General features: G+C 46.6%; 1 protein-coding gene across 2 annotated transcripts in view; it reads right to left on the minus strand.

The window, feature by feature from the left end:
- gsdmeb (gasdermin Eb) overlaps positions 1-12,254 on the minus strand; it is a 60,911-nt gene that overhangs the window by 20,716 nt on the left and 27,941 nt on the right. For both annotated transcript variants that reach the window (XM_038797216.1, XM_038797217.1), the window contains exon 7: positions 5,754-5,881. In XM_038797216.1, the coding sequence (XP_038653144.1) occupies positions 5,754-5,881 (128 nt within the window). The remainder of the gene's footprint in view (positions 1-5,753; positions 5,882-12,254) is intronic.

Consider the following 12,254-nt stretch of genomic DNA (forward strand, 5'->3'; position numbering starts at 1 on the left):
CACAGGACACCGTATGCTTTATTAACCTGTCTCAAACTGCCCTGCCAGCTTCAATGATTTATGCATACCCCCCAGGCTCCTCTGCTCTTGCACCCCTTTTAGAACATACAGTACAGAAGGAGGCCATTTGGCCCATCGAGTCTGCACCGACCCACTTATGCTCTCACTTCCACCCTATCCCCATAACCCAATAACCCCATCTAACCTTTTTGGTCACTGAGGGCAATTTATCATGGCCAATCCACCTAACCTGCACGTCATTGGACTGTGGGAGGAAACCGGAGCACCCGGAGGAAACCCACGCAGGCACGGGGAGAATGTGAAGACTCCGCACATACAGTGACCCAAGCCGGGAATCGAACCTGGGACCCTGGCGCTCTGAAGCTATCCATTTGTGGTACCTTGCAGCCCGTTGTAACCTTTTATTTTATATTGTCTCTTCACATCTGACCTACCAAAATAAATTACTTCACACTTTTGCATTGAATTACACCTGCCATTTGTCTGATCGTTCCACCAATCTGCCCTTTTGAAATTTAACACTTTCCTTCTCGCAGTTCACAATATTCCCAAGTTTCTTCAAATTTTGAAATAATGCTCAGTACAGAGTCTAGGTTATTAATATATATTAGAAGAGGTCCTAACGTGGATCCTCAAAGAATCCCACTATAAACATTTCACCAGGCCAAAAAGACAACCATTCACCACTACTCTATCTCTGGTCACTCAGCCAATTTTGCATCAATGTTGCTACCATCCCTTTTATTCCAAGAGTTTCAACTTTGCAGGCAGGCCTGCTATGTGGCACTTTATAAAATGCCTTTTGGAATTCCACATATACCAGGTTACTCTCATCAACCCGCTTACCCTCATCAACCTCCTGTTAGCTCATCAAAAACTCAAGCAAATTAAAGACAATTTTACCTTAGCAAACCCATTCTGGCTTTTCTTAATTAACTCAAATTTGCCCAAGTGACGATTAATTTTGCCCTTTTCATTTACAAAAGCTTCTCCATCATGGAGGTTAATGTGACAGGTCTGTAAATGTTGTTTTTTTTCCTCTAACGAGCATGTAACATTAGCACCATCCCTGTATCCAATGAGAACTGGAAAATTATGGCCAGCGCCTCTGCAATTTCTATCCTTACTTCCCTTGGCTACATCTCATCAGGTCTTGGATGACTTATTATATTGTAGTACAGCCAACTGATCTAATATCTCCTTATAAGTCAGATGAAAGCTGTCATAAACAAAGGAGGATTTATTTACAATAGTCTGCGAAAAACAAAATAGTTTAAGTTCATGAAAATGCCATATTTCAAAAGACTAGATATTTCACTCTCAAAAGGTTAATGGGGGGATTGTTGGGTTACGGGTTACGTGGGTTTAAGTAGGGTGATCATTGCTCGGCACAACATCGAGGGCCGAAGGGCCTGTTCTGTGCTGTACTGTTCTATTTCTATTTCTAAAACTATAAAGTTATTTGAAGTCAAGAGTACAATATTTAAATAATAGTTTTATGTAGCTCATTTTCTGTTTCCTCATTGTTTCGTGGTCGGTTTCCAACCCTGGCCTTTCCTTCGATTTTGATTGTGACCAGTGCAATCCTAGCTGGGAGGACTTGTTACACAGGGCCCTGAGTTGGGTCTGCTTTTACACCATAACATGCCCCAGGTGGGGACCTCCGCCCCCTACCTGGGACGCTCGCACTCCACCGAGGAGATCAATGATCGTTTTCCCGTGGTCCTCTTGGGGATTATGGCACTCCTTCTCATCAACTTTAAACCCATCGAGTGTCTCAGTGACTTCCCTATTCACCAGGACCTGGGCAGCATCTCCTTTCTTCGTAAAAGACAGGTGCAAAATACTAAATTTTCTGCCTCAGCCAGTCTCCAAGGAACATATGTCCCGTCTCCTCAATCTTTCCTTAGAGAGCAATCCTCTTATTGCAGGAAACACTTTAGTGAACGTTTGTTAATTCCTCTCAGGAAATTCTGTTCTTCCTTTGGTAAGAAAGTGCACACAATTCTCCAGCTATCGCTTTGCCAATGCCCTGCATTATCAAAATAATACTCCTTTACTCTTGTATTCCAATCCCTTTATAACAAAAATGCCAACATACCAAATGCCTGCCTAATTTATTGCTATATGTGTGGTCATGTGCAAGGACACTCTGTTCCTCGGAATTCAAACATTTCCCAGTTTCTGACTATTCAAACAATATTCCGACCAAGGAACACATCCGCCAACTCGACAGACTGATCAAGACCTTGGATCCAGACCTTCATAGCACCCTACGTCCATCATCCCACGTACTCCCCGCATTGGAGATCTCCACTGCCTCCCGAAAACACACAAGGCCAACACATCAGGCCGTCCTATCGTTTCAGGCAATGGAAACCTGTGTGAGAACCTCTTTGGCTATATCGAGGGCATCTTGAAACCCATCGTACAAGGTACACCCAGCTTCTGTCGTGACACGACGGACTTCTTACAGAAACTCAGCACCCATTGACCAATTGAACCAGGAACATTCCTCATTAAAATGGACGTCTCAGCACTCTATACCAGCATCCCCCATGGCGATGGCATTGCTGCAACAGCCTCAGTCCTCAACACCGACAACAGCCAATCTCCAGACGCAATTCTGCAACTCATCAGCTTCATTCTGGATCACAACGTCGTCACCTTTGACAACAGGTTCTTCATCCAGACGCATGGAACAACCATGGGGACCAAATTTGCACCTCAATATGCCAACATCTACATGCACAAGTTTGAACAAGACCTCCTCACTGCATAGGACCTTCAACCGACGTTATATACCAGATACATCGATGACATTTTTTTCTTTTTGGACCCATGGTGAAGAATCACTGAAACGACTACATGACGACATCAATAAGTTCCATCCCACCATCAGACTCACCATGGACTACTCTCCAAAATCAGTTGCGCTCTTGGACACAGACATCTCCATCAAGGATGGTCACCTCAGCACTTCGCTTTACCGCAAGCCCACGGATAACCCCACGATGCTCCACTTCTCCAGCTTCCACCCTAAACACATTAAAGAAGCCATCCCCTATGGACAAGCCCTCCGTATACACAGGATCTGCTCAGACGAGGAGGAGCGTAACAGACATCTACAGACGCTGAAAGATGCCCTCGTACGAATGGGATATGCCGCTCGAATCATCGATCGACAGTTCCAACGCGCCACAGCAAAAAAACTGCACCGACCTCCTCAGAAGACAAACACGGGACACAACCGACAGAGTACCCTTCGTCGTCCAGTACTTTCCCGGAACGGAGAAACTACGACATCTTCTTCGCAGCCTTCAACACATCATCGATGAAGATGAACATCTTGCCAAGGTCATCCCCACACCCCCACTACTTGTCTTCAAACAACCGCACAACCTCAAACAAACCATTGTTTGCAGCAAACTACCCAGCCTTCAGAACAGCAACCATGACACCACACAACCCTGCCATGGTAATCTCTGCAGGACGTGCCAGATCATCGACATGGATACCACCATTACACGCGAGAACACCACCCACCAGGTATGCGGTACATACTCGTGCGACTCGGCCAACGTTGTCTGCCACATACGCTGCAGGAAAGGATGTCGCGAACCATGGTACATTGGCGAGGCCATGCAGAAGCTGCGACAACGAATGAACGGACATCGTGCGACAATCACCAAGCAGGAATGTTCCCTTCCAGTTGGGGAACACTTCAGCAGTCAAGGGCATTCAGCCTCTGATCTCCGGTAAGCGTTCTCCAAGGCGGCCTTCAGGACGTGCAACAACGCAGAATCGCCGAGCAGAAACTTATAGCCAAGTTTCGCACACACGAGTGTGGCCTCAACCGGGACCTGGGATTCATGTCGCATTACATTCACCCCCCACCATCTGGCCTGGGCTTGCGAGATCCTCCCAACTGTCCTGGCGAGAGACAATTCACACCTCTTTAACCTGGAGTTACCCCCATCTCTGGATCTGTAAAGACTTAATTACCAGAAATGTATTTCTGAGGCCATACAAGGCTCCGGTCAGACCCCATTTGGAGTATTGTGATCAGTTTTGGGCCCCGTATTTAAGGAAGGATGCGTAGGCCTTGTGAAGTGGGCAGCACGGTAGCATTGTGAGCAGCACGGTAGCATTGTGGATAGCGCAATTGCTTCGCAGCTCCAGGATCCCAGGTTCGATTCCGACTTGGGTCGCTGTCTGTGCGGAGTCTGCACATCCTCCCCGTGTGTGCATGGGTTTCCTCCGGATGCTCCGGTTTCCTTCCACAGTCCAAAGATGTGCAGGTTAGGTGGATTGGCCATGATAAATTGCCCTTAGTGTCCAAAATTGCCCTTAGTGTTGGGTGGGGTTATGGGGTAATGGGATAGGGTGGAGGTGTTGACCTTGGGTAGGGTGCTCTTTCCAAGAGCCGGTGCAGACTCGATGGGCCGAATGGCCTCCTTCTGCACTGTAAATTCTATGTAAAGGGTCCAGCGGAGGTTCACAAGAATGATCCCTGGAATAAAGAGCTTGTCATATGAGGAACGGTCGAGGACTCTGGGTCTGTACTCGTTGGAGTTTTAGAAGGGTAAGAGGGGATCTTATGGAAACTTGCAGGATATTGTGAGGCCTGGACAGAGTGGACGTGGAGAGGATGTTTTCCACTTGTAGGAAAAACTAGAAGCAGAGGACACAATCTCAGACTAAAGTGACAATCCTTTAAAACAGAGATGAGGAGTAATTTCTTCAACCAGAGGGTGGTGAATCTGTGGAACTCTTTGCCGCAGAAGGCTGTGGAGTGTCTTAAAGACAGAGATAGATAGGTTCTTGATTAATAAGGGGATCAGGGATTCTGGGGTGAAGACAGAAGAATGGGGGACGAGAAAAATGATTGAATGGCGGAGCAGACTTGATGGGTCGAGTGGCATAATTCTGTTAGGAAATAATCAATTGCCTACACTAAAGGAGTTCATTCATCCTACCTTTATCAAAAAGTACATCACAAGGCGACACTTCACTTCCACGGGGGGAATGGGGTGCTGGAGCTAATTACATTGTAATTTCTTGAGGACATAATTTCTTGAGGACGTTGAAGGTTATCAATGCTGGATTGCTCTGATCACTGGGCCTGCTGGCATGATGTCGGAGTGAAGGGGGTGTAGCAAAATTAAGAAAGGGAAGTGTTTTGTTCCCCGCAAGGGGCCAATACATTCATTTGGAAGTGTCAAAGGATCATCGACTTCCAGAGGGGCTGCTTTAGCTCACTCGGCTAAATCGCTGGCTTTTAAAGCAGACCAGGCCAGCAGCACGGTTCGATTCCCGTACCAGCCTCCCCGGACAGGCGCCGGAATGTGGCGACTAGGGGCTTTTCACAGTAACTTCATTGAAGCCTACTCGTGACAATAAGCGATTTTCATTTCATTTCATTTCAGAGCGGAAAATAAACAGAGAATAAATTCCCTTGACTGCCTCTCTCAGGTATCTTGGGTATCATGAACGATGCTGACATTTTATCCAGCATTTTCAAATGAAAAGGGGACACCACGTAGTCTGCAAGACCAATGCTTTAAAAAAAAAACACTTTCATCAACAAAGGCAGCAGATTATTTATTTCTCAGCTAGATGTGCTTCCGGTTCATTAGCAGCATGTCCCACTACTCCAAAATCTTAATGAAAAATGATGATAAGGTTTTACTCCAAGGAAGGATACCATTCAGCCAAAATAATTTACTTACAATATTTTCAAGAAGGGAAATCACGTCTTCATGGTACAAGAACTCACAGCAAAATTTAAAAAGTTGATGCAACTTCTCTTCTGAAAGTTCAGTGAACGGCTGGAACTGATGGCTAGCCTCTTCAATAGCTGCAAAGTAATAAAGATATGAATGCTGATTTCACCATCATGTCAATGTTAAACCAGTTTGCATAGAATATCTGCACTCGATTCGTAATTACTGAGATTTGACCAGAAAGCACTAGATTTGAAGGTTGTTTAGCAAGCTCATTTGTTCATTAAAACATGCATTATACAAGGGTCTATGTGATTTGCTTTTGTGTATTTAATACCCAGGGCTGGATTCTCCATTTGGGAGACTATGTTCACCCGCCGGAACTGAATCAATTTTGGTTTACGCTGGCGTTAGTAGCAGCACCCAGAAGTGATTCACTCTCCCTTGCCAGGCAACTTTAAGCATAGCATAAAGGGATAGTGCAAAGGGTTCTGTTCCAAATCCTGCTATTGGATTGGCAGATAGCAATGTCTGGCAGCTGACCTGCAATTAACGGAATAATCATTTTTAGGCAGCCACGTGTCTGGATTGTTTATTTAAATTCCCTTCCCGCTTGAATGCATGTGGATCACACTGCTTTGAAGCTAACCTTAATGATTATAAACTGTTCTTTGTCCGACTTGAGACATTCTGCCGTATTGGGAATTCTGCTACCACTGGTGGAGAATTCCCCCCCAATGAATACAGCATAGGAATTAAAATATACATCCCAAAAATCAGGTATTAAACCTGCAGTTTTTCATATTCAAGCTGCTTGAAATTTATCACAGGAATTCTAAACAGAAGCAAATGTAGTGTGATCTGTGGCTTCAGTGCAATAGAGCAGTCATTTTCAAAGTCGGATTCGTGTCCCGTGGGTGGGTGTGGGGAGGGTCACGGGCCATGCATCACGGCGTTCCTGATTGCAGGAAGTAGTGCCCAATGGCTGCAGCAGCCGGCTTTTACAAATAGTGGCTGCGCCCGGCTTTTAAAAATGACGGCCATGACCGGCTTTTAGAATGCTGTCCGTGCCGCGCATGCGTGCCCGCTCGTTAATGCACAGGCCCGGAGCCCAGCGAGAAAGACCGCCTCCTCCCGTCATCAGCGCACTGACCCAAGGGAAGATTTATTTTTAAATTCAATGCAGTCTTCCCCCCTGAAACAATGGCAGAGAGCAGGTCATGGGTCCCAAACACTGATGTCTCATGCTCTGGGCGCGATTGTGATTCCTCCATTTTGTTAGCAGCAAACATGCAGCAGGACTGAAGAATTTAAAATGGATCATTTTGAAATAAGGAAGAGAAGTTCAGAGGCGCAAACAGGCCAGGATCTCACAACTAAACCTGCTGGAGAGAGCGGCTCTGGAGAGTCCACAGCAGGACAAAGCAGTGCTAGTGAGAGCTGCTCAGGAGAGTCCACAACAGGACAAAGCAGTACTAATGTGAGCTGCGCTGGAGTCCACAGCAGAACAAAGCAGTGCTAGTAAGAGCTGCTCAGCAGAGTCCACAACAGGACAAAGAAGTGCGAGTGAGAGCTGCGCAGGAGAGTCCACAAAACATTTTAAGGGCTGGATTCTTCTTCCCCGCCCCCACAAGAATACCATGGGCGACAGGGGGCAATGAAGAAGTCCAATGACCTTGGGCGGGATTCTCCGGTTGCAGCCGGAGAATTCAGCCCTACGCGTGGGCTAAACCAGAGAAGCTCCCCAGGGCCTAAAAAAATGACTAAGTGTCATTGAATGGCAGCAGGTAACTCGACAACAGAGCCGGCGCGAAACTCCCAGAAAAACCCACCACAAATGAACTTTGAAATATTTTGGGAGAATCGGGCTCATCGTTCGTACGGTCCTCAATGGAACAGATGCATCCCTGTTAAGTGAACACTTCACGCATCCCAAGTGTATTCCAGTGGGTCGGCGGACCATGTAGCACGTGGGAGTCGTTGCCTAGCATCCCAATCAAACACTGATACCTGAGCGCTGTGCTTGAACACTGCAAGAGGCAATACCACACACGCAACAGCCAATATCCGAACAGCCAGGGGATGGGACACCGCTCTGGGGACATTGGGGCAGCACGGTAGCACAGTGGTTAGCACTGTTGCCTCACAGCGCCAGGGTCCCAGGTTTGATTCCTGGCTTGGGTCACTGTGCAGAGTCTGCACGTTCTCACTGTGCCTGCATGGGTTTCCTCCGGGTGCTCCAGGTTCCTCCCACAAGTCCCGAAAGACGTGCTGTTAGGTGAACTGGGCATTCTAAAATCTTCCTCGTCTACCTGAACAGGCTGAATGTGGTGACTAAAGGATTTTCACAGTAACTTCATGTGTTAATGTAAGCCTACTTGTGACAATAAAGATTATTACTATTATTATTATGTCCACGGCCAGAGGGTGGGTGGATACCGCGGGGAGGGGAAGATGTCTAGAGAGCTGGGTCAAGAGTTTGGGGGTTGGCCCGCACTTTGGAAGAAGGTGATGGTGGCACCATACTGGTTGCGCACAAAGATGTTTGTTGTGTCTGATAATTCCTCCTGATGCTGCTGTCCCCTCCCCCCACCCCCAACTCCTCCCCCCCCCCCCCCCCCCCCCCCCCCCCCCCGGTTGCCTCAGTGATCCACGATGTGCTTTGCCCCCCCTGGCTCTACCACTAGGTCTAGGTGTGTCCCCAGGACGCAGATTTGAGGTGGAGGTAACCAGCTGCTTGCCATGTCCTGTGGCCTTCGATGCCCCTGGCAGGCGTCCTCTGGCGGCGGAGGGCCCCGGCTCACTTGTCAGCAGCACATGCACAGCTGTGCCACCCTGTTCCGTGTGCTGGCTGTGAGACACGGCCTCATCAGCGGGGTGGAACTGGGGGGAGCTGGTGGCCACCATCCCCACTCCACGGATGGGTCTGGGTAGGTATCCAGCTCCCCACCCCCCCTGCCCGGCGGTGCCTATAGGGCCTTGGTGTTCACCTTCGGACGGAGGGGCACCTGGTTCAAGCCGCAGCTGCCCCTGCATCATCTGACCCTTGTAGCCCCCATGGTCCACACCATTGTGTCAATGGCCGCGATGATGCTCCCCGGTGACTGGGACATGCTCTGCAACACCTCATCAATGCCCACCTGCGACTGCGATAAGCTCCACAGCTCCTCGGCAATGCCCACCTGTGACTGTGACACGCTCCACAGCGCCTCAGCCATTTCCATCTGAGAGTGGGACATGTCCCGCAGCACCTCATCAAGGTCAGCCTGGTATTGGGTAACATCCCTCAGTGAGTCAGACATTCTGCTGAGACCCTCAGCCATGGCCACCCCACACCAAGATATACTTGAGATAATCAATACCGCCAGGGATAGAATGTGTTTGATAATCTAGCCGAGATGAGGCCAGCTAAATATTGGCCTCATTGAGAAAGCACACAACAAACTTCCTGAATTTTTACACAGTTCTTGGTCACCACAAGGTATAGTTGTTCAAGACAGAAACCCACAATGTAGAAGTGTTGATGTTGCCATCTGGATGGCAATTCACCTGTCAGCCAGATTTTGTTCTCATGTTTTACACAACTCTGCCAGAGTCAGCAGGAAATTTAGATCATTCAACATTTTTTCAGTAGCGTCAGCTTCAGTAGAATGGTATACAAACAGGTTTTCTGTAGCCTGTAAACTAGTACGGCCCTCCCAGAGAAAAATGATACTGGATTAATGTTGTTGTCTCAAGTTGGATTAGAATTATGTGGTACTGGGAGCAGGTTGACAAGACATTTAGGCCTGGAACAGAAACTGCCAAATGAAGCCCTGGCTGGAATTGATACTGGCCGTCTGCAAGAGCACTCAAGTCAATTATCGCTATATGGATTTTGCGATTACCCCCTCACATTTACACAAAAGAACAAGACCATGCTATGAATATGTAATTAACTTCCAGACACCTTTGATCAACTTTGTAGCAGGACAAACGACAAGCAAAAAGGCCATCACACTCCATATTGGGCCAATAGCTGGTCACACCAGAATGTTTCAGAGGACAATGGATCTTGATTGAATCACCCTGGCTGAACAGGAGTATCCTGTTTATTCCCAGAAAGGAATTCAAATCTGGATAGGACAATCAGACTCAGGCCAGGTGTGGGTGCATACCCATGACTCAGCGATAGCAGAACTGGTATAAAAGGAGGAACATTGGAACAGATAGTCAGCCCAGGGAATCCCCCAGGGACAACCTTTGGAGCCCAAAGCACATATCCACATCGAGTGATTGTAGCCTGGCCAGCCTCCTTCACTAAGTGCGGGAATACCTAGAGCTCAGCTGTGAGTTGGAGTCATATTTTGTGTGAGAGAGAGAATTGTGAATAAAATTGGGTTAAACAGTAAACCTGTTTTGTTCTTTGTTCACTCATAAGTAAAGGCACCGGGGTTAAATGGCTTGCTAATGAACTGGTCGAATATTTAATGGACAACAGTTACGTTTCGTATTAGTTGAGTTTAATTTTATGCATACGGCAGGAATTAACTCGGGATTCACTGGGCTCCCATAACATAGAAACTGACTGAAACTGTGGTGTGTTTGTATTATACATCTCTATAAATTAAACTTATAGAAGTGTGTAAAGATTGGCTTCAGTTCCATCCTTACACCATCTGACTTTATGGAATAGAACATGGCAGCCTAAAGTTGAAGATTGGACCCCAAAGGAAAACATTTCCAGACAAAAACCAACATCCTAGTGGCCATCGTGAAGGATAGCAGAAACCACGTAAAAATAGTTGGGATACAATTGCTCTCAAGATATCTGAACCGTTAAGATCTTTACCAATAGAGAAAACAAATTGCGTCTTTTGTGTTTTCACTTAATAAAGAAGTGGAATCAGGGCTTCCACCCAAGACGCCCAATTGATGAGTGTCTTGGCAAATCTTCTTCTCCTCAGTGGTGGGGTCTCCTCGGTTGAAGATAATGTGACCTTTTGCGTGTCGGTGGGGCTGGTACATTGCCTTAGACGTGGTTGATGAGGAGTAAGACCGGCTGGCTGGTGAGCCTTGGCAAGTGCTGAGTATCCTGGGGATACCAACTCCTATGTGCAAGAGAATACCTGGCTAGGCCAAGTCTGGTATGCTGGCTGTTAACATGTTGCCTCTTATGCTTGGGACATTGCTTCTCAAAGACACTTACTAGGAATGTCCTAAGAGGTTGAGTCTTGATAGTTTCTGAGTACCCTTGGTTTAAGTGCGCAAGGGTGTGGGGCTTGGTCAGGTCCGACTATTCAGAAAGAATAGTCAGAATTCAACATATGTTGGAAAACAGATGTGGAAAAGATTGATGAAGGTCAACTAGATGACTGTGTACTAGTCCTTAAATTACTGGATTGTGCGGAGGTGTCTCACATGGACAGGCAGTGTTCAATTGTTGAAGAAGGCGCCACTGTTGGGTCTGATGTCTGCTGCCTTAAAAACCTCCAAAAGTAAAAAGTAAGCTTTGCATGCTCTATGGGACAGATGAGACATTCCCTGGTGAAACAAGACTCATTGCTTGCTAGATTTTGATGTAGCCCAGATATTGAAGGCAGGTGTCAATACAGCGAAAGGGTTGAACACAGGCAGAATGAAGGTGAAAGCACCGTTAGCAGATCAAGGCAAAAATCAGCATAACTGGAAAATGAACCCCAGAAATTGCAAAGGAACAGTTAACAGGTGATTCAGAGGTGATTAAAAGTGTCATTATGCAATGAACTAGCCAAAGCCAAGGGTCCTCAAAATTTCAAGGAGTTTTAGTCCTGTGATGAGTGCATTTTGTGTGGACCTAGATGGTACTTGTACATCAATAGTATGTGGAACAGATCACTAAGTAGTGAGGATAGGCATAAGGTTAAGACTATAAACATACTTCTTGCTTTAGGTTTGGCCATGATAACTAACACATTGAGGTCACTAACAGGAGTTGTAATTAAAATGGCTGACGGTAGCCATTTTATCAGTACTGGTGTTGTTTCTAATGAGATAGCCATGTTGTTGAGTAAACTTATTTTGAAAAGAGCACAAACGCTTAACATAGATCACAATAAGGCAAATATTTAAAGGAAGTCAGTTCTCTGCTGTTTGTCAGGACATTATTGTACCCACTTAACAGAACCTGATTTTTCTCATTAAAGGGTTTTTGGCATGTATAAATAGCATCAGGTGATAAGAATCAGAGAAAAATATTTTTTAAAAGCATTGTTAGGGCAGCACGGTGGCACAGTGGTTAGCATTGCTGCCTACGACGCTGAGGACCCGGGTTCGAATCCCGGCCCTGGGTCACTGTCCGTGTGGAGTTTGCACATTCTCCCCGTGTCTGCGTGGGTTTCGCCCCCACAACCCAAAGATGTACAGGTTAGGTGAATTGGCCACGCTAAATTGCCCCTTAATTTGAAAAAATAATTGGGTACTCTAAATTTATAAAAAAAAAAAAGCATTGTCCATGTCACTTTAAGACAATACTTGTCAAATTTAAAA

The sequence above is a fragment of the Scyliorhinus canicula genome, chromosome 5 (assembly GCF_902713615.1).
Source record: "Scyliorhinus canicula chromosome 5, sScyCan1.1, whole genome shotgun sequence".
Lineage (NCBI taxonomy): Eukaryota > Metazoa > Chordata > Chondrichthyes > Carcharhiniformes > Scyliorhinidae > Scyliorhinus > Scyliorhinus canicula.